General features: G+C 41.8%; 3 protein-coding genes across 5 annotated transcripts; 1 reads left to right on the forward strand and 2 right to left on the reverse strand.

The window, feature by feature from the left end:
• Nucleotides 1-1,800: 1,800 nt before the first annotated feature.
• Nucleotides 1,801-3,029, reverse strand: rps29 (ribosomal protein S29). The gene is made up of 3 exons (XM_071478867.1): nt 2,871-3,029; nt 2,289-2,388; nt 1,801-1,906 (listed from the first exon to the last, which is right to left on the reverse strand). The coding sequence occupies exons 1-3, from the start codon at nt 2,930-2,932 to the stop codon at nt 1,898-1,900; spliced, it is 171 nt and encodes a 56-aa protein (XP_071334968.1). The 5' UTR covers nt 2,933-3,029; the 3' UTR covers nt 1,801-1,897.
• A 1,394-nt stretch (nt 3,030-4,423) lies between these two features.
• On the forward strand, nt 4,424-8,063 carry mgat2 (alpha-1,6-mannosyl-glycoprotein 2-beta-N-acetylglucosaminyltransferase). 3 transcript variants are annotated; one of them, XM_071478869.1, is made up of 2 exons: nt 4,424-4,680; nt 6,261-8,063. In XM_071478869.1, exon 2 carries the CDS (start codon nt 6,517-6,519, stop codon nt 7,921-7,923), a length of 1,407 nt encoding a protein of 468 aa, XP_071334970.1. In that variant the 5' UTR covers nt 4,424-4,680; nt 6,261-6,516; the 3' UTR covers nt 7,924-8,063. The 3 variants fall into 3 exon arrangements, with proteins under 3 accessions (XP_071334970.1, XP_071334969.1, XP_071334971.1); XM_071478868.1 differs by having other exon boundaries at nt 4,424-4,603; XM_071478870.1 differs by lacking the exon at nt 4,424-4,680 and adding an exon at nt 4,713-5,099.
• A 4,800-nt stretch (nt 8,064-12,863) lies between these two features.
• Nucleotides 12,864-19,691, reverse strand: wdr20b (WD repeat domain 20b). Its single transcript, XM_071478871.1, has 4 exons — nt 19,417-19,691; nt 16,559-16,741; nt 14,955-16,343; nt 12,864-14,665 (listed from the first exon to the last, which is right to left on the reverse strand). The coding sequence occupies exons 1-4, from the start codon at nt 19,663-19,665 to the stop codon at nt 14,609-14,611; spliced, it is 1,878 nt and encodes a 625-aa protein (XP_071334972.1). The 5' UTR covers nt 19,666-19,691; the 3' UTR covers nt 12,864-14,608.
• Between the last annotated feature and the right edge of the window lie 357 nt (nt 19,692-20,048).

Below are 20,048 nucleotides of genomic sequence, written 5' to 3' on the forward strand. Positions count from 1 at the left end.
ACAGGACTTTGCCAAACATAATTTATTTGTTGCCTCGGATTAAATAGGGCCAATGCCAAACCTCCAGTTGATAAGTCATCAAAGTGCGAGGCGTGATCTAAATATAAACCGTAGATCTGGCATGGTTTCAAATGAATTTCTCAAAAATCAAAGGAACAGCATATCTACCTTAGTAAAATATTTTCAGCGCTCTTTCAACCTGTCTAGAAAAGATTCTCTTCATCAGCCTGTCTCAAATCTCTATTACTACACTAAGAGGCAAATAAAACCTTAAATTAGGCTTTAGAACTGTTCGAAGAGAATGGGTAAAAGGGATGGTTATCTACATATGATGAATGCAGAAATACCAATTGTAAGCTCTATTGTGTAACGCTTTTCATTGTCGCTGGCCTTGAATCATGAATGTGAAGTGTTGCTGCCACCTAGTGCTCCACACTTAACCTTCTGCCTTAAAGCCAGAGGACATTAAAAAAAGAATTGCTCCAGTAAATCCTGGCCAAAGTCTATATATGGATCTGTACAGAATGCCACCTGCCAAGGTGCTTCGCTGCTGCTGCTGGAGCTGAGCTTACTCAATATTTAAAGTTTGGTAACCAAAGTCACAAGGAAGTACTCTATTAGCCACACTACAGGGGACCAATCAGATTTCATTAATTTTGAACAAGACCAATACCTCAGCGTGTTACCAACTCTTGGATGTGAGAGGGGCATGTTGTTTCATGTGAATGCTTGCCGACTTAGAAATTAATCTTTGCAACTGCCAAAGATCAATTACTCTTTACTGCTCTGCTGTTTATTGTGATGTAGGCTAGATCCTAAATGATCAGTTGCTCTACTTCATTTCTTGCTAAATAGCTCAGCAAATGTCCCTTTAAAGATTAATATCTTTGATCACAAACTACAGAATCTAATTTGAGCTTCCATCTGATATATATGGCATCCAGCTGTGTGGCCTGGTTTCACTGGGTATGTATGACTGAGGGCTGCCTCTTCTACACTGTTACATTGGATCAAATGTGTCTTTTGCTTTTCTTATCCATCTCTTTATATTAAACTGACATACTGGTGCCTCCCTACTTCTTATCTGCAAATGATGTCTAGTTACAATACATAAAAATGAGGTGCCAGTTGCTTTCCAGTAATTTGGCAACAAAGACACTTTTAAGATGTGATGCTACGCCAACAGGCCTGCAATAACCACCCTCATTAAATTACGTTTTTGTTCAGACTGCAAGTTTTTTTTTTTTTTTATTGCTCAAGGACATTAACTGGCTATAAACTGTGTTTTACCATAGTGACGGGTATCTCTGTTACATTTATATAAAAGACACTTGAATCAACAGCATAAACAAAAATGTAGCTTTCATGAATATATTTACAGCATATCTTGGGTTATAAGTGGACTGTAATTTGAAAGTTTAAGTAGCATCCAGTTTGTTCCTTCCAGGGGATGAGTTTAAGTTTTATGTACCATGGGTTCCTAAGCTCTAAATCTTCTCAACAGTCCAGAAAACATTATGTGAGAACAACTGTGAATCTATTTTTAACCAGTTGTGAGAGATAAAGTATTTGACAGAGTTGTGGTACAATTGTTTCTTAAATTGTTGTGTACAGATACTTAAGTCCTTGGTGTATTAAAAGTCTTGGAAATGGAATGACAGTTCCTCATTTACCAGTGTCTTGTGGGTGATCTTCCCATCTTTGTTTTCAATTCTCATCTTCCTTGCATATTACTAAGTAACACAACCAAGCATTATGCATAAGAAACAAGGCATAAATAAAAACACACAAAACAATTAACGTGGACAAAAAAACACATTTATTTGCAGTGCTGAATTATCCCATCTTGGCCGGCCTTCCAGAGATCACCATCTGAGGATGTGTCAGCGCAAGACATCTAGTCCAGCTGTGTGAAAAGAATAAAATCAAGTCGTTAGTTAAGGTTGAGGAGACTGTCAGCATTATTGTTCCAAATTCTTTAGACTTAAAAGCCAGATTAACTGATAACTAAACCATGAGTGCAGTACTCATCCAGGATGATTAAGTCCTGCAAATATGTGCTGCAAAACTGCTCATTAAGAGCCAATTTTCTGGGAATAAGGTGTTTAAAGTGCAGGTTTAAACAAATAAGAACGACATCAGTGCTCAAGTTGTGAAGTGCTTCACTGTTTACAATGAGTCTTTACGCCACACTAGGCTATGCCTTTACTAGCACTCCGGTGTGATATGTGGTCAAATATAATATATAAACACAAATGATCTGCATTAACATAAACACGAGTACTTGCCTTGACGAAGCCGATGTCTTTAGCGTACTGCCTGAAGCACTGGCGGCACATGTTGAGCCCGTATTTACGGATCAGACCATGTCTGTTCGAGCATACCCGGCTGGAATTAGAAGGAAATAAAGGTTACTTTGGTTATTGACATGAATGAGTAAATATGACTGAAGCTACCATTCATTCATAAGGTTACTGGTGCGGAAGTTCGCACACACTCAGCGCCGGTTACCATAGGGAAGCCTTTCTCTGAGCATCACGGCTAACATTAGCTTAGCTTAACACACATTCACTGTAGAGCTAAAACTGTCAAGTCTTTAGCAACCTCCAGAAATCGCATGTGAGTGTGTAGTGGGATTTCTGAACATTAAACACGAACAGTTTTTCCTTTCAAGAACAGTGAGCGGCTGACTGAACGCAACTGCAGCGCTGTTAAGTTAGAGAGGCACATCCGCCATGTTAGCTCGCGGTCCGCTCCCATGCGGTGCGCGACTGCTGATAAAATATCAACCAGCGGCGGCCACGAACGCATCGAAACCGACTCGTTTCAGCTCAAGTGTCGATAATTTACACATTCAAGGCAGGACTGACCAGGATCTGGATCCCTGACCGAATTTTCTGGGGTGACTCCAGTAGAGCTGCTGGTGGCCCATCTTGTCTCTTTCGCTCGAGTGTCGGAAAGGAAGAAAGAAGGCCGCGCATGCGCCAAAGAAGCGTCGGGCCGGCGGTGCTTCCGGTTGTGGAGGTTGGATGTTGCGCCTCCTAGCGGCGGAGAGAGCTGCAGCAGGCGGCGGGAAGGACAGGTGAACACTGCGGGTTGGGGTTTGTGGGATACACGATGAGTGGAGGCGTTTCAAATCAATTTAGGACTCTTACTGTAGCTGGTACTATCAACATTTGATTAACTGAATAAACATAAAGCATTTCAGGAAGAGGAACTGCAGGATTTTTATTAGACCTAATTTGAACACAGTGTGACTGGCTTGTTTTTTGACAAATTAATTGGGCAATCATTGATTTTAAAGACAGCATTTTGTGCTTCAGTGAACAGTTAATTTCCAGATGGATTGAATATTAGGATAGATGAGATGAGTTTAATTAAATATGTAGCTAGTTGGTCATTCTGGTAATTTCTGTTTTATAATGAACAGAACATAGTGTTGGCCCTATTTACAATTTATAATTTAATACAAAATTATATTTGTTTTTTAAATCGAGATTAAATAATTATTTTAATTTATATATAAAATAAAATGTTTTTTTGTAAAGCAGTGTCTAGAAGTAGAAGAAGCAGCACATTTGGACATATGTTGATGTACATTATAATATCTGAAATTGTCCTGGCAAAATCCAATTTTTGACTAATTTGTGTGTGCCATGATAGAAATTGGAGTAGAGCATTTCTGTCATTTACCTATATAGATAAAAATATCTAAATATAAATATTCTATCTATATTGTTGTTATCAAGTTATCGCACCAACAAACTTTATGTGCATCAAAAGCAGCCTAAAAACCACTGCTGGGAATGAATAAGGCAACACCTGGAGCTGCTCCATGGACAATGAATAAAGCCTTAGGTCACTGTGACAGCACCCATGGCAGTTTAACTATATATATATATATATACTCTTTGAGACACTCCCCTCTGGCAGGAGGCTGCGGTCCTTCAGGACCAAAACCTCTCGCCACAAAAATAGCTTCTTCCCATCTGCTATTAGCCTCATCAACAAGGCTAGAGAGCCCCACTGTTGCTGATCAATTGCACCAATCACCAGAAAAAATTCCTTGTATGTGAAAGCATACTTGGCAATAAAACTGATTCTGATTCTGATTCTGATTCTGATATATATATATATATATATATATAAGTAAAACAGCGCTGAATAAAACCATGGTAAGTACTATGCTCTGTTTTCCATCTGAGAGAAACAGTTGTTTGTGTGTACTGACGAGAAGCACTGGGAAAACACAGTGTCAGCTATTTTTTTGTTTTAGGGTGGATTTTCTAATCAAATGTATAAATGTGTATATTAAGCCTTGGCATGGACTTGTGGGTTACTTGAAGGCACAGTAAAGCTATGAAGCAGGCAGGCTCTCAGCATCAGGGACATATGATGATATGTCGGGTGCCTCGGGTGCCCCCCGCTGGACCAGTGCATTGTGGGACAGCGACAGGGGCAGGCAGTGGTTCCGTATTTGGGATCTCTACAGCTAGCTGGTAGTTGCGTTTCCATGCATCCTGCTGGGCGGTATGGAGGAGAATGGGACCCCACCGTCTTGATGTTTGTCGCTGAAAGGACCGCACGGCCTCCCCGGTGTTAGGTAACTGGTGTGAATGTGGTTGTGAAGGCTCGCCATGGACGCTGTTGTTGGCGAGGCTCGGTGCGGACGGGGAGCTTGTAAGTTGCTAGCTGAAGCTAACTCACGGTTAGCATTTCTCTGGATGCTCGTTAACATTAAAACACTGTGACCGAAACGACGACAGTTGTTGTTTACGGTCGCTTCGGGAGTGTTTCACATCGGTCGGCGACGTGACGGCGGCGGCATCCGTATTAAAATCGATGAAAGCCGAGGCTGGCTCCGTGTGCCTGACAGCGGCCAGTTCAGGGCAGAAAAACTAACCGTGCTAGGCTTCAAGTGAAACGTTGCATGTTTATACGAGCAAAGGCACACGATGGATACAGGCACTGGCAGAATAAAGCGGGTTTGTTAGCAGTACAATAAATACAGTGGGTTAAAACAGCTGCAGAAAAAAACCTTTCACTTGATGTGGAAGCTGCAAATGTATGGAAACCCTGTGAAGAGGCATAATGCAAAGGTATGAAATACATAGATTAGATAGCTTTGCCATCTAATCCGCTTGTTATAAACTGTTTGAAGTCTAAATCGAATATTATTGCCTGAAAGTAAATGTTTACTGGTAACATTTGATTTTCTTTGTTGAGTTTTATAGCAGCAACCAGGAAGGTATCCACTAATATTTTTAAGTTCAGTTGGTGTCAAATGCCTATCCCAGGCATTGTTAGTGCCACACTATGACCATTAAGCTGAAGAGTCTCCAGACATAAAGGAGACCGATGAATGTGGTCAGAAAGGAAGTCAGGGAGACCACTGATTTAATAAAAAAATAAATAAAAGATGGTTTGTTCAGCATGCCTGTGCAGAAAGGACTAATCAGTATTTACAGTGCAGTTAAGCAGAGCGACTTATGCAGAAAAAAGTCTTAAGTTTTAATGATGCCTCTTCTAGAAACCATTGGTTTGTTATGTGAAATTAAATTAGCTTTTATTGTAAATGTGCTTCCACTAAGGGTGGATGATTACAGCTTTCAAATTTCAATGATCTAATGATGTTATCATCCTACAAACTTCTGTTCTTCAAATTAATGACTCAGAGCATGGTATGTTTAATTAAAATGGAAAAAAACAACCAAAAAAAAAAAAAACCACTTGGTGTTGCACAATGTACATTACATGAGTCCATACCCTTTATATGCATAAAATGTGAGAGTAAAAGGTAAATCTTGACCTCGGGGGCAGCAGTTTGATATAATATTCTTAACTTTAGGACCAATAGTTTGCTTGTAACCGCATCTCATGGTCTTCATTTCACAACTGAGTTTGTTCAGTTGTCATGGAGTTGGCTCATTTGTCAACATGCAATCTACTTTATATATTATATGATATGCTGAGCTATTGAGTGGATCTGGAGTTAAGATTATTTTTATCAAACTGCTGCTGAAAAATAAAGTGTCAAACTCATACTCCACAACTTTTTATACATACAACGGTTGGTCTCATTTGATATGCAAAACGGGTCATTTCCATGAATATCAGTTTACTTTCTATTTGATTTTTGCATGTATTTACCATATTGTGATATGCTGCCTATTTGGAAAATATTCCTCTTAAAACTTTGATAATGATTTTAACCATGTTGCTCAGCTCTAAGTTTATTTCCTGGTTTATTTTTCATTCAGGTGGTTCATGCACACTGCAACACTGCTGCCTCCCAGCACCCGTCATGCCTTATGGAATATTCATCCACCACCAATGACATTCCAGTGGGATCCATGTTTACAGCGACAGTTCATTTTGCCAACAATTAGCCTCATTACAGCTTCTTTTTAATCAGGCTTGCTCCCAGTGCAAAGCACACCATCACAACTGCAAACCTGTGCTTTTTGTTATTCTACAATCAACTTCTCTCCCTTCGCAAGAGGCTGACCCCCTATCATGAGATTCCGAATCTACAAGAGGAAGGTGGTGATACTGACTCTGGTGGTTGTCATCTGTGGCCTAGCTTTCTGGAGCAGCGGAAGGCAAAAAAAGAACGACAGTGGATCATTCCCCAAGGAAGTGGAGGCAGTGAGGAGAAGCAGCAGCATTAGCAGTAGCAGTAGCAGCATCAATAACCATATCCAGGTGCAAGCTACACCTGCAGTCAGCCGGGCACCTGTTCCACCTCCTGTTATACAAGCAAATGACACACATCCAGAAAAAGCAAAGGATAAAGAGAAGATACCCAAGCCGGAGGTAGATAACACCACTTTAGTCTACCGTGGCATCGTCTTCCAGCTAAATTTTGACCAGACAATAAGAAATGAGGAGAAGTTTAAGAACTCGCGACAGAAGGACGATCTGGTTGTGGTGGTTCAGGTCCATAACCGACCAGACTACCTTAAGCTATTAGTGGACAGTTTGCGGAAGGTCAGGGGTGTGGAGAGCATACTGCTGATATTCAGCCATGACTACTGGTCTCCTGAGATAAATAAAGTGGTGGCCTCTGTTGACTTCTGTCAAGTCCTTCAGATTTTCTTCCCCTTCAGCATTCAGCTGTACCCCCAGGAGTTCCCTGGAAATGACCCTAGGGACTGCCCGAGAGACATTTCCAAAAAAGAAGCCTTAAAGTTGGGATGCATTAACGCAGAGTACCCTGACTCATTTGGCCACTACCGTGAGGCCAAGTTCTCCCAGACCAAGCACCACTGGTGGTGGAAGCTGCACTTTGTATGGGACAGGGTCCGGGTTCTGAAGGACCATAAGGGTTTGGTTCTGTTGATCGAGGAGGACCACTACTTGTCTCCAGACTTTATCCATCTCTTAAAGCTGATGTCAGCTCTCAAAAGGGAGCAGTGCACAGACTGTGACATCCTCTCGCTGGGGAGCTACAGCCACATTGGCTACTCCAGCAAAGCAAATAAGGTAGAGGTGAAGGCCTGGAAGTCAACTGAGCACAACATGGGGATGGCTCTGAGTAGAGAGACATACCAGAAGCTTATTCAGTGCACCGACACATTCTGCACTTATGACGACTACAACTGGGACTGGTCCTTACAACATCTGACTGTGTCCTGCCTGCCGTCCTACTGGAAGGTCATGGTGAGTGAGGCGCCACGGATTTTCCACGCCGGAGACTGTGGCATGCACCACAAAAAAGCTTCTTGCATGCCGATCAGCCAGAAAACCAAGATAGAAAACATCCTACAGAGCAGCGGGAACCAGCTGTTCCCAAAGAACCTCCTGATAGCAAAGAGACTGCCAGCCAATGGAGTCGGAGGGGTGGCCCCGCATGTGAAAAACGGGGGCTGGGGAGATATCAGGGATCATGAACTCTGCAAGAGTTATGTTCGATTACAGTGACCTTAATTGCTACTATTATATATTATTGTCTCTTTTGCATCCTCTATAAAGAAAAAAAGCCTTTTAAAAGTAAATCTTTATGGACTATTCTTCATATTGCCTGTTTTATTGGACTGTTCCAAATAAAGACGAATGTTGGATTTTTGGCTTCTTTAACAGAAATATGTCTTTACAATGATTTATTTAAGTGATTCCTGGCAAGTCTACGTTGTTTTGTAAGTTGTAATTAACAATAATATACTAAACAATATATTGTTGTGTTTTCTCTAACAAGGCTTTCAGATTAAAAATATGTGTGGTTACTTTAAGTTACCAAAAATGTAGAACATCTCCAAATGGTGGTTAGTTGGAAAGAGCGGGCAAGTGCTCATTGGGGCAGTCATAAATTTGGTGAATCTGTGGACTTTGCAATCCCACTGTGCATGCATAATTAATTTGAAGTTATTTATATCACATAGATTTGCTGAGATCAAAAGAGATCCTTTGAGACACCTTGTTCCATTTAAATAATCTCCCACTTAGCTTATCTTCAACAGGTTTTTAGAGCACGCCAAGAGTCTCGTTACTCCTGTGACTGCAGAAAGGTGCAGAGCATCAATAAACATACCAGTGACACTTGCATGATAGGGCACATGGACGAAACTGCAGTGTTTCAGATGAAGCCATGTTTTACAGGAGTACAGGATCAGTGCAGGGCAGGTGTTTTATTTTGTTGCAGTGCATCACTGTCCAGTTAAGTATTTTACATATATACCTAATCAGGCCACTGTATCTCTGTGCAGAGATTTAGATTTCACAGATAAATGCACACAACACACACAACACTCCCAAGACACTAATGCAACTCCTTCTGCTGTGTTGTTGATATTGAAGATGCATTTACATTTTAAGTGCTTAGACCACAGCTCAGTATCGATGGTTTCCGCTAAGGCTGGAGCTCGATGGCTTCTCTGAAGCTGCATTGATCCCCCCCCCACCCACCCCTCTGGCAGTGTTTAACAATTGGTTCTGCACACTGTTCAGAATCCTGAATAACTGCAAAGTTATTGCTGACTGGGCTCCCCATACAGTTCATATTAAATACATCCTCTGGCAGACTGCTGGAGGCCTTTCTAAGACCCTGCTCTCAACATAAAATTCCTAAACATTGCATGAATTAAATATGACATGCGTAATGTAAGGCATATATCCTGAGCATAGCTGTTCACTAAGACAAATGTTCACGACTGAGTTACACTGATGAAGCTTAACAAAGCTTCCTCTATGACAAACAGAGTCTCTGCAGGGTAAGAAGCCCCACTTTCTTTCCTATTTGTGAACTTAAATTCCTAATGCAGTGTGAAGACGTGATGCAGGGACTGCTGTGCTGAGGTCATGTGATTGGCAAATTGTGCAGCTGCTCCCATGGTGGAGGCCCAGTAATTGGGCCCGCACCTCAAGGGACACGGCTTAGAATAGAATTGAGAATAGGAGGAAGTGGCACTGTGCTCTTGATTCTTGGTGACTAATGGTTAACTGATGCTGGAGCCTTTGAAACTGTAATGTGTTGTTGCCATTGAAAGCTAGTCTTTAGCTTTGCTTAATGTTTGAGAGCAAGAATGAGAAAGAAAAACACACTTAAGTTGTCCATGAAATCTTTTGATGGGCCAGTTATTTGTACTATTATTATATATTATTTGTACATTTTTATGCTAACAGTCAGAAACAGGACAGACTGACCAATGAAACAGATAAAGCAAACAAAACTGAAGCATTAAATCACAAATTCAATGTCAGTAATAAATTCAATATTAGACAAAGAAATATAGACACTATTTTAATCTAACAGCTAGGCTGAATTGTCTGTTACAATTGAAATATAATGAATGACTTGTGATGTGCCACAGGACTGGAATAATAAGCTACTGGAGCGTGCAGTCAAAATAAATTTTTCATTGGAAGTAAATTCTGAAGCATGACTTGGCAGTGACTTAAGTAGTTTTGAATTTTTCAGGCCATAAGTGGAGTTACAATGATGGCTTGATTACATAATAAAATACACAACAGCTGCTGCAACATTTTTCCAGCAACCTGGATGTGACTAACTTTGTGTGAGAGCAGCTATTCATTTTTTATTATCAATGGATCAAATGACTACATGTAATGTGAAAACTGTCGCTCGTAGTGATGATAAACCCACAGAGAAATATCACCTAACCCTGCAGTTCCCCTCAGATCTATTTTAGTGCCTTTCAGCTCATTGTATTGGTTTTGCAATGTCAACTTAAAGGTCAGTGTTATATTCACAAGTTTTTTAATGTGCAAGGTGCTGGGTCGTAAGTGACCAATACACTGACGCCCGAGCTTCCCAATTTGCCAATACAGCCAATTTAAATAAGGTTAGGCTTGAATTTCAGTGTTTAATTTAGTTTAACACCGTAGTTATTGTTGCTAGTTGCTAACACAAGTCATTGCTTTATTTTTGATCTCACTTCTGGTCTCAACAATGAGCTGAGTAAACATCCCCGTGCAAGTTTTTATTGAAAAACTAGGTTAATTTGATCATTTCCATAATTGGACAAGTGCTATTTGTTGAGAGGAAATCCATCACTGACATAACTAAAATGTGCACGTCATTTTGCAAACTTATTGTATGTAGGCCTATTCATTTTCCCTGTCCTTTATCTTACACTGTCAAGTCTTTGCAACACATCGAATGTTGCTCATTCTTTAGGCTTATAGCTCTGAGAGACTATATTAATCATTCATAGCTGTTGCACACATTGCTAGGTAAACAAAAGTCTGGGTCAATATATGCGGGCATGCAGACGAGGGAATTGCGTCACACTCAGAAGATGAGTAAAGCAGTACCTCACAGAACCAATGGGACTCTCCTCAATCTATTGAATTCCTATCAAGTGGGACCCACAGTATTTCCCTGAGGATGCAAGATAAATGCTCTAAGCTCTTAATGTATGCCACAGTGTTTTGATTGCTGTTCAAATGGCTGCTGAGATGAAAGGGTGGCTGGTTGGGTTTGTAAAACAGATAAAGATGGTTGACAAAATGTAGTTTAGAGAACGGCATAGGAGCATATGTTGCGTATTATAGTCAGTGTCAGGTTCTTATGTAAGACATCTCTCTAAGCACCAAACCTGTCTGTTATCTGCTCAACATAGCAGCCCAGGGGAGATCAGACAGTCAGTCAGAGCCTGTCATTGTCATGTGGTGAGTGACACCCTGACAGGATGATCAGGCCTCTCCAGCCTGCCACCCCCCCCCCCCCCCCCCCCCAGCGCCCACACACACACACACACATACCAATGCCACTTGGTGCTGGTTTAATGGCTGTGAGTGCTCTTGTTTCTTCTAAAAGTGACTCATAAATTATGGAGGAGCAATTTTATTCCCCACTTGGAGTATAAAGTATATATGAAGTAGGCTGAAGTTGTAGGAATACATTTGTAAAGGAACAGAGAGAGAGAGAGAGACAGAGAGACAGAGAAAACAGGATACATATATAGACAATGTTTTCCCCGTTTGATCAAGTGATAGCTGTTATCAAATGCAAGTTCACAGGAACAGTTATGAAGAATTCCCAAGCTCTCATTTGTCTGAGCAACACTGCCCCTCACTGGCCAACCGGAACACCAAGGAACACTACACCATTTCCTAGTGGAAAGGGTAGAAGTAGGAGACACATTTGTGTGGAGCAGAGTATCAACCAACAAAGTCAGAATCTAGGCCAGTGGCTGTTCCTGCTCACTTTAGTGTCATGTGAATATGTTAAATTTTATCCTTGAAGTTCTATTGGACCTCAAACATTTACAAAAGCTTTGATAATGAAAGTAAGTTCCATTACTTATTGGTTATGGGCCCACATTACAGGTGGAGCATGTGAAAAAATACATATACACAACATCGAGTGTGCATTGTATACAGCTGCAGCTGTCACCTTTAATAGCTCATGCTCATGGAACACCCCCACTTATTACCTTTATTATTCAAATATATCTTTATTACATTTATTATTATTATTATTGTTATTATTATTATTATTCCACCAACTTCAACTTGAACGGAGGTCTAATCAACCACCAGTGGAAACACCTGTGTGTATGGGGGCTGCAGGGTCTTTGGTTTAATACCTCATGTAACTTCCAACATGCAGTGGAGGTCTTATTAGCCAAGAACCGAAGACACCTGTGAATAACTTTGCTAACACCTATTGTTGGATAAGCAACAACAACAAAAACCAATGTGGTTATCATAGTGACTTGTTTCCCTGCACTAACACTAGCTGAACTGCACGAACACACTGTGATATGTACATTTATAACCAGTTCTGACTGATCTTCCATGTTCACACATATTGTCATGCATGGATGACGTAACAGGCAGAGCCCAAGGGAGCAGGGAGCCCCTGGGCAGACAGCACCTCTCAATTGAGAATGGTGAGACGGCATTCCACTGAAAAAAATGCAATGAAACAAGATGACAGAGACCTGAAGTGACGAAGAATATACTATATAATGTCTTTGGAAGCTTTGTCATTGGGTGGATCAGCAGTAGGGATGTAGTTTTCAAGCCCACAAGTCCTTGTAATGATGATCATGTTATAGCTGAACCAAGTATGACAGCTATATCTTGAATCCATATCAGTAGTTTCTACTGAGGCATTTTTTTTCCTCAATTCTAATGTGACACCAGCATTCAGTGGCTGGCTAAATGTTAATGGAAGTGTCACCCTAATGTGTGCCTGCTGGTGGTGTGATAGGAGTCAGTGTCTGGGTGTCATCACCTACAGTTATAATTTCATGTTGTGTGTAGAACCTGCCCCCTGCCCCCCAGGTTATTTTCCCAACTAATGAATTATCACAATCACATGTTACATTGAGACATGTTTTCATGTGGTGAGTACTGAAAAGACGCTTCAAAAATGAACACAAATGGAGCACAAAGTCTGTCAAAGCTGTTTTAATAGGCGTCACATGGAGGAAAAGGCTCCCACTGTTAAAATCTTCACTCTTCCTTTGTGGGTGCTTGAAAAACACCCGCACCTCAAGCACGCACACCACCATCAAGTGCTGACATTAGTCAGTTGGTATTCAACACAGTGTCAGAAGTTTGTTCACAAGTTCAGCATCAGTTCAGTGATTATTACTCACAATAACAGGAGTCACAGATTTCAGCCCTGTCTGCAAAACATAATTGTCAGTCTTATTTGTTAGTTAAAGTGAATTCACACGCATGTTCATGGATGGGACTAGTGCTAACGGGCGAGGGGGAACTATGCCAGCGTTAGTCTTCCTGTGGTTTACCTGAGCTTGGAGAGATGGCTGAATTAGACCGCTGCGTCTGCGCCTACCTGCCTATGTTGAAAAAAGAATCTGCAGCGACAGGCTAGCTAGCATTCAGCACTACCTGTTAGATATCATAGAGGATTTCATAGATCTCCTATACCAAACGTTTCATTAATAAAAAATACACCTGAATTCTCTTTATGTACAACAGAAAAGAAACATTTTCACCTGCATATTCAAGATTCATTTTAATATTAGGTATAGATTTTCTGTATTAGAAATATCACTATTTTCCGAAATGAGGATCTTTCAACTAATGCAATAATGATCATTTCACCCATAAATCAATCATTGTAGTACAATATTTACATATAATACAGAGCCCGTTTAATCTGAAACAATATTAAAATAAATGTTCAATAGATACAAAGGTTTTTAATTCTATTTATATTTCAACCTTGTCAAGGAGTCCTTACACACTCCAAAAATGTAAAGCCATTCTCCTCTAACAAACTATTAAGTGCAAACAATTTTTTTTCCATATAAAAACTATGATTGCAGCGTCCAGCGTTGAGACAGTAGGCAATAACACGCCATTTCCCCAAGTGCTTCCAAAGCTGTCTTCAAAAATATTTTGCTTGTGTTCCACCGTCATGAACTCGAAATGGGAAAAAACAAGAAAACAAGAATGAAAGGAAATCTGTGCAAAATTCACTTTTAAGTGTGATACCTCAGATTGACATATTTGTAAAGAAAGTAAAAAGCTCCAGTCTCTCTTGAGCAGGTGTTAAGGGAATGTGACTGCACAAGGGATCGCCCAGGAGGTAAAAAATGAAAGAGACGTGGCATTGGGGCAATACTGCTGCTCTGAAACAATCCCTCATCTGATTCCCTTTTCCTGTGACTACATTAGAAGAAACAAAATAGAGAAAATATGACCGAATTTAACTCACACAAAAGGTCAGGTTGAGGCAATATCACAATGCTTACACCGTGTCTAGTCTTTGAAGAACTACAGGCACAAAGGATTGGGTACAAGAGTTTGTTATTTTCAGACTAGACGTGACTTGATATGACCATGAATGTAACAGTGAGGCAGTCAACCCTTCCTGTAAACCTCTTGGATGATTTAAAGCTTGCCCTCTTACTTCCAATAGCACCCTTTTCACCCCCCGACAAAAAGGGGTCAAGTTTCTAACCCTGGCTTGGCCAACATCGGTTATCTAAGCATGAGCAGCAACACAAAAGAGAGCATTCTGGGTAGTTGTAGTGATGAGTATGAAGGTGACACTGGAGGTCATGTGATGTGCGACAGTGTGTGAGAAGAAGCGCTGCAGGGCCTTGGCCTTGGTCATCCCCGTCTCTGTTGCATGGAGCTGTCATTAGCAGCACCAGCACTGGGGCTATACTACTGTTCCACTGGGGGAGTTGGCTGGGTTGTTTTGAGATGATAGCAATCCCTGTGGAGAAACAGATAACACACATTGATAACAAACAACAGTGTAATGTGAAAGCAATAAAAGAGGCAGAACAGCGAGGCCATGAGGTTTACTGTCGGAGGAAGTGCTAGTACTGTAATCATCTAAATGCCGAGGGTTTAGTATAAATCTGGCATGAAATGAACCAAAACCCTTGGCTGCACACAGTGGCTTCAACAGCCTCTGAATGCAGCTAGAAAATGGCAGTACTAGAAGCAATGTGAGTTACGAGGTGTCACATGACAGTATCCTCGAAAGGCCTGTCACTCACCACTTTCCCAGGCCTAGCCCATGTGCAAACGAAACCCTCCTGACAGGCTGTTACCAGACAGTCCTCAAGGAAGATTAACACAGTGAGTCTCTCGTGAGCAATCTTCTTGCACACCAGCGGCTCGAGCAGTGGCACTTCATCCATGCGCGGGCACAGCGTAGTGCCCAGAGTCTTAGCTGCATCAGCTTTTGCCGTCCGTGATGAGCTAAGCTGGTTGAGCTTGTCACTGCTCTTGCTGCTAATGTGACCCATGCTGTGGTTTCGTTTGTGGTCCTTCTCGTGGCGCTCCTTGCGCGAGTCGTGTAACGACAGCGTTGCAAACTTGCTGACTCCGGTTGCAATGAAAGCACTGTCAATGATACTGTTGCCCTTGCTGGAGCTGCTGTTGCCGGTGTGGCTGTTGGGGGTGCTGCCCCCTGCTGGGTTGGAGGAGTGTGGCAAGCTATTGGACCGAGGCAGGGTGCTGGGGAGGGAGTTAGCTGGATTACCACTGGAGCTACTATTGCTCACATTGTCTTTACCATTGGTGCCACTGGGATTAGTGGTGGTGGTGGATACAGTAGTAGTAGTTTGTCCAGTGGCTGGAGGGCTTGTGGCACTCATTACATTGGTGTGAGTCCTAGTGCGGGACAATGGGAGGTGAGGGAAGAGAATGTCCTCTGTAAGGTCCCACAGACACAGCTGAGTATCCTGGCCCACTGAGCCAAATCTGTAGGTTACACTAACAGGCCGACTGTCCGTAGAGTTTCTCTTTGAAAGCCGAGAATGGGCACTGTTAGCTCTGTCTCTGCCTGCACCAAAGTGAATCTGCTCATGGAAGTCCTCATCACTGCCGCTGAACTCAGCAGGTGGGTCACCATCCTCCACACTGGTGGTACAGTGGTCGAACGCCACCACACTCACCCATGATTTGTGACCATGCCCCCGTGCGATCACTCTGCAGTCTGAAAATGACCACACCGTCACCAGGTCGTCCTCCCCTCCTGCCACAATATATCGTCCATCTGGGCTCCAGCACACACACAGTAAGCCACCGAAGTAGCTCTTCATTGTTCCATGGAGCTCTGCAGCGTCAAAGCCAAATACCCGCAGGAAGCCATCCTGGCTCGCACAGGCCAGAAACTTGCCATCGGGGGAGAAGGCAAACTCATTAAGGGACCCTTCACCCACTGTCCAGCGTAGCAATGGGTTACGAGCTGACTTGCTCTTGCAAGTGTGCACAGCATAGTTCTCACCCTGTTTAAGGAGCTGATAGTGCGGTGCTGTGGTGCCACAGGTGTTTTCCACATTGTACAAGTACATACTGCCACTGGAGTGAGCCACCAGGAACAGGCTCTCTGAACCAGGAACCCATCGTACACACGTTACTCTCGACTTGTCTATAAGTCTCTGGGGAGGGGGTTGACAAACAAAGAGACCAGAAAAAACAGAGAGAGAGAGAGAGAGAGAGAGAGAGATATGGGTCAGCTAGTTACTGCATTGATGTAATAGTCGTGGTTTCTATGGCCTAACCAAAACATAATGCAACTAAGATTAAATAATATATAGGACAAACAAGTTATGTAAAGTAGAGTGTCTTCAAAACAATGCAAACTGGAACCCACCTCTTCATTGAAAAGTTTGCTGGTTTCCTTCTTTATTGGATCTATGAGCTGCACTTGACCAGCTGAGAAGCCCACCAGCAGGGAGACGCTCTCTGCTGTAGCTGTGAGTGGGTTGAAATCATGACATGTGGGCTGCGTTCCTTTGTATATCCTCTTGTCTATGGGCTTACTAAGATCAGCAGCCTAGAAGGGGAACAGATACACACAGATGGGTACATTTTAAAGCATGAAAGTATTTTTTTCTCCACAGATTTCTCAAACAGGAAGACTGGCACGCACTCCATTTATATTTCAGTCACAGTAAAGAACACCAAGCCTAGAAATTAGCATTAGTATTTCCCATACATTGATTTATTTGTGCTGCCCTGTCACAATATCACCACTGACTGAATCTTTTTACTATTTCAAATGATTTCATTGTAGAGCTGTGTGCAGCTCCTCCCTGTCTCTCTCTCTCTCCAAACACACTGACAACACACCCTTCTGTGGTTATCGGACTGGCCATCCGGAGCAATGGGAGAAATACCACCTCACTGGTGGGTATGTGCACTGTCAAAAAATCCACATAGTTTTTACCGTCCCCGTCTGTTTCTTTACTGGCCCTCTCTGTGTCTGTCATTCAGGGTGCGCTGTGTGCACATGCTGGGACTGGGCTCAGTGGCCTCTCACAACCTTCACTGACTTGGGGAGGTTTGTTTGACACAAAGTGAAGCGAGGGAGCTGTATATATTGTTCTGTAATCAATTGACTATTATAATATTTGGAGTAGAGCACCATATATAATGTATTATTTAATAAATACTTTAAGGTTTAGGTCTTCCGACAACAGGTGGCTGAGGGTACATGCACTTATCAATGGCATACAACAGGATTTGATTTATATGTTTGAATCCTGACAGAAAAATCAGTAGAACTCGCTAACCTGCGAGGAAATTATCTGTCACTGGACCAATGCAAATTTGTTTTTTGGGACAGCTTTATGCTTTCTCGCTGTAAGTCTGTGGTCTCTTTCAGAGCATTAAAAAGCTTATGGGATGTAACTTTCAAAAGGTGTCAAAAGGTGTCAGTGTTGTCAGAGTGACACAGCTCTAAATAAAACAAAGATCAGTGGTACTTCAACATTTCACACAAAAGTGCTACAATGAAGTTTGAGTTATTGACTATCAAAGTATTTTTACACAATCTTCAGACTTCATTAAGAAAAATCATTTCATAACAGTGTCCTAACAACAAGCAAGACGGCTCAAAGATTGATCTAAAGAGTGAAGGGTATAAAAATCTTGGTTTTCTCTGTCCACTTTGGTTAGGAATGAATGGCATATTGCCAGAGAAGTTCAGCTGCTCAATGAAAATCCACACAGCAGTAATTAAATCACAGTAATTAAAACACAAACTGACTACTGGCTGCATGTACAACAGTTACATTCTGTAGGTCAACTCAGTGGGGGAAATGATTTTAATATATCAGAATTAGTATATTAATATATATTAATATAATATCAGAATTAGAGGTAAACACACTAAAATCTAATATCACACTTTCAGTCTCATTCACCTCCAATTAGTTAGTTAACTGAGTGATTAGTTCAGCACTTCCTCAGAAAGGTCTTTTCTTTTTTTTTATGTTTGTATGGGGTGGCTCAAGTAAAATGGGTTTTCCATTAATCACAGCACTGGCAGTTCAACCCCTAGCATCTCCTGTCCACATTTTGAAGTGTGTATAAGTAATACACTGAACTCTAAATTAATCCCAGTGGTCAGGCCAGTGCTTTGCAGTGTGTGTTTGTGTGTGTGTAAGAATGAATAACAGACTAACTGTGAAGTGTTTGCTCCACACAGTTCATACTGTCAGGTACCAAAAGGTAACAAAATAGTATGACATAATATACATCAAAACTAAAGTCACAGTCTGGTGATTATCAGCATTCAAAACATTACTGCACACCAATTCTGCCTTTTAAAGCTTACATTTGCTTGTGTAAACTGGTATATATTTTCTTTGAATATGATCACTTCATAATAAAATACTCTGTCAACCATGTCTTCGGCTGACTTGACTCCAGGTCATGGAAAATCCTTGCTAATTATGCTCATGGTTTCTACTATTTGGTAAGATTGTATCTCAAAGAATAGCAGTCTCCCCCCTCTACCCCTCCTAGGCTTCTGTATTGTGTGTCTGCCTCAGGGACAACCACATCATCATCAGTATGATCACCACTGCCCCTGTCACCATTCCTGCTAAACAGCACCTCACAGGGCTTGCTGCAGTGACATCATCACTGTGTACAAATCACATAGTGGATCACACTGCATCACATCCAAACCCTGACAGTAAAGTATACACATTATTACATCACAAACAGCAAACACTCCTCACTTCCACGACAACAGCCTACATTGTGAACACTTCTGTAACAGGAACACTGAAGTTGACACTTCTGGTGAGCACTGTTGACAACTTGTCACTCGCATAGCCTAAAGGTTTACCATGTAAAGACCGAGGATAAACAAACGCATCTTAAAGACATGACACGACAAGCCTTTTCACACGATGCCCAGCTGACTGGAAAATCTCATGTCACAACTTGTCGCAGACTGAGAACTCAAAGAACTGGACGATTCTGTAGCGCACACGTCCCATTGTGACAAAAACAACAACTGTGGCGATGTTAGCTAAGAATGCTAATTAGCTCCTAACTTAGCTTGGTCTGCTACATGGCCTTGTCTTGACAATCTGCGCACTTCAATGACAGAAGCTGAGAGAGTTGACAGCCACGGTGCAACACGTTTCAAGACGCCAAATCAATGGGCTGCTCCAGGACAGCGCGGGCTTCGTCGCTCCAGTCGATATTGTTTACCTTTCTCACGCCTTTGTAGATATAAAAGTACAGTTCCCGGCCCACATTGAAACAGATCCTGTCGCCGTTGCCAGACTGGTCGTTTACATTGACGAAGGAGACCTTGACGGGATTGGAGCCCTGCGAGTTGAAAGGCACCCTGTTCGGGCGGCTGTATTCGGAGTGAGTGAGGAGTTTGTAGACGCCTTCTCGTGTGGTGAATTGAGTTTTAATTTCGTTCATCTCCTTCCCTCCTCCCTCCGCCGCCATCTTGGAAATTGGCGTTCATCCTTGTCCGAGTCCCGGATGTTACGGAGAGCGCATGCGTTGAACCGTTGAAGTCCGGCGGCCATGCGTACAGAGAAATAGAAAGTCATGTGAGACAAAACGAGAAAAACAGAGTATGAGCCTTGAAGCCGGCTTCAAATACGATAACCCGCCCTTAATATACGTAGAATGTATGAGATATTTACCTGATAGGTAAAATGCACCTATTTGATGCTGTTTGTTAGGAAAAAAGAGCTGCAATACTGTAATAATTCTGTAATACACGTAGAATGTCTGCTGGAAATGTTTAGAATTGCATTTTAATTTTATATATATTTTTATTTAAAAAAAAAGATATATATAGTTTTATATATATTTATATATAT

The sequence above is a fragment of the Trachinotus anak genome, unplaced genomic scaffold (genome assembly GCF_046630095.1).
Source record: "Trachinotus anak isolate AG129_WGS33_773 ecotype Australia unplaced genomic scaffold, CSIRO_AGI_Tana_v1 ptg000005l, whole genome shotgun sequence".
Classification (NCBI taxonomy): Eukaryota; Metazoa; Chordata; class Actinopteri; order Carangiformes; family Carangidae; genus Trachinotus; species Trachinotus anak.

Bases quoted from the DNA above. Each gene is read 5' to 3' on its own strand.
- wdr20b (XM_071478871.1), bottom strand. From the start codon at position 19,665: ATGGCGGCGGAGGGAGGAGGGAAGGAGATGAACGAAATTAAAACTCAA. The intron at 16,742-19,416 runs GTAAACAATATC...TTCCCCTTCTAG, and splicing joins TCTACAAAGGCGTGAGAAAG to GCTGCTGATCTTAGTAAGCC. The intron at 16,344-16,558 runs GTGGGTTCCAGT...CCCCCTCCCCAG, and splicing joins GCAAACTTTTCAATGAAGAG to AGACTTATAGACAAGTCGAG.
- mgat2 (XM_071478869.1), top strand. From the start codon at position 6,517: ATGAGATTCCGAATCTACAAGAGGAAGGTGGTGATACTGACTCTGGTG.
- rps29 (XM_071478867.1), bottom strand. From the start codon at position 2,932: ATGGGCCACCAGCAGCTCTACTGGAGTCACCCCAGAAAATTCGGTCAG. The intron at 2,389-2,870 runs GTCAGTCCTGCC...TTCTAATTCCAG, and splicing joins GGTCAGGGATCCAGATCCTG to CCGGGTATGCTCGAACAGAC.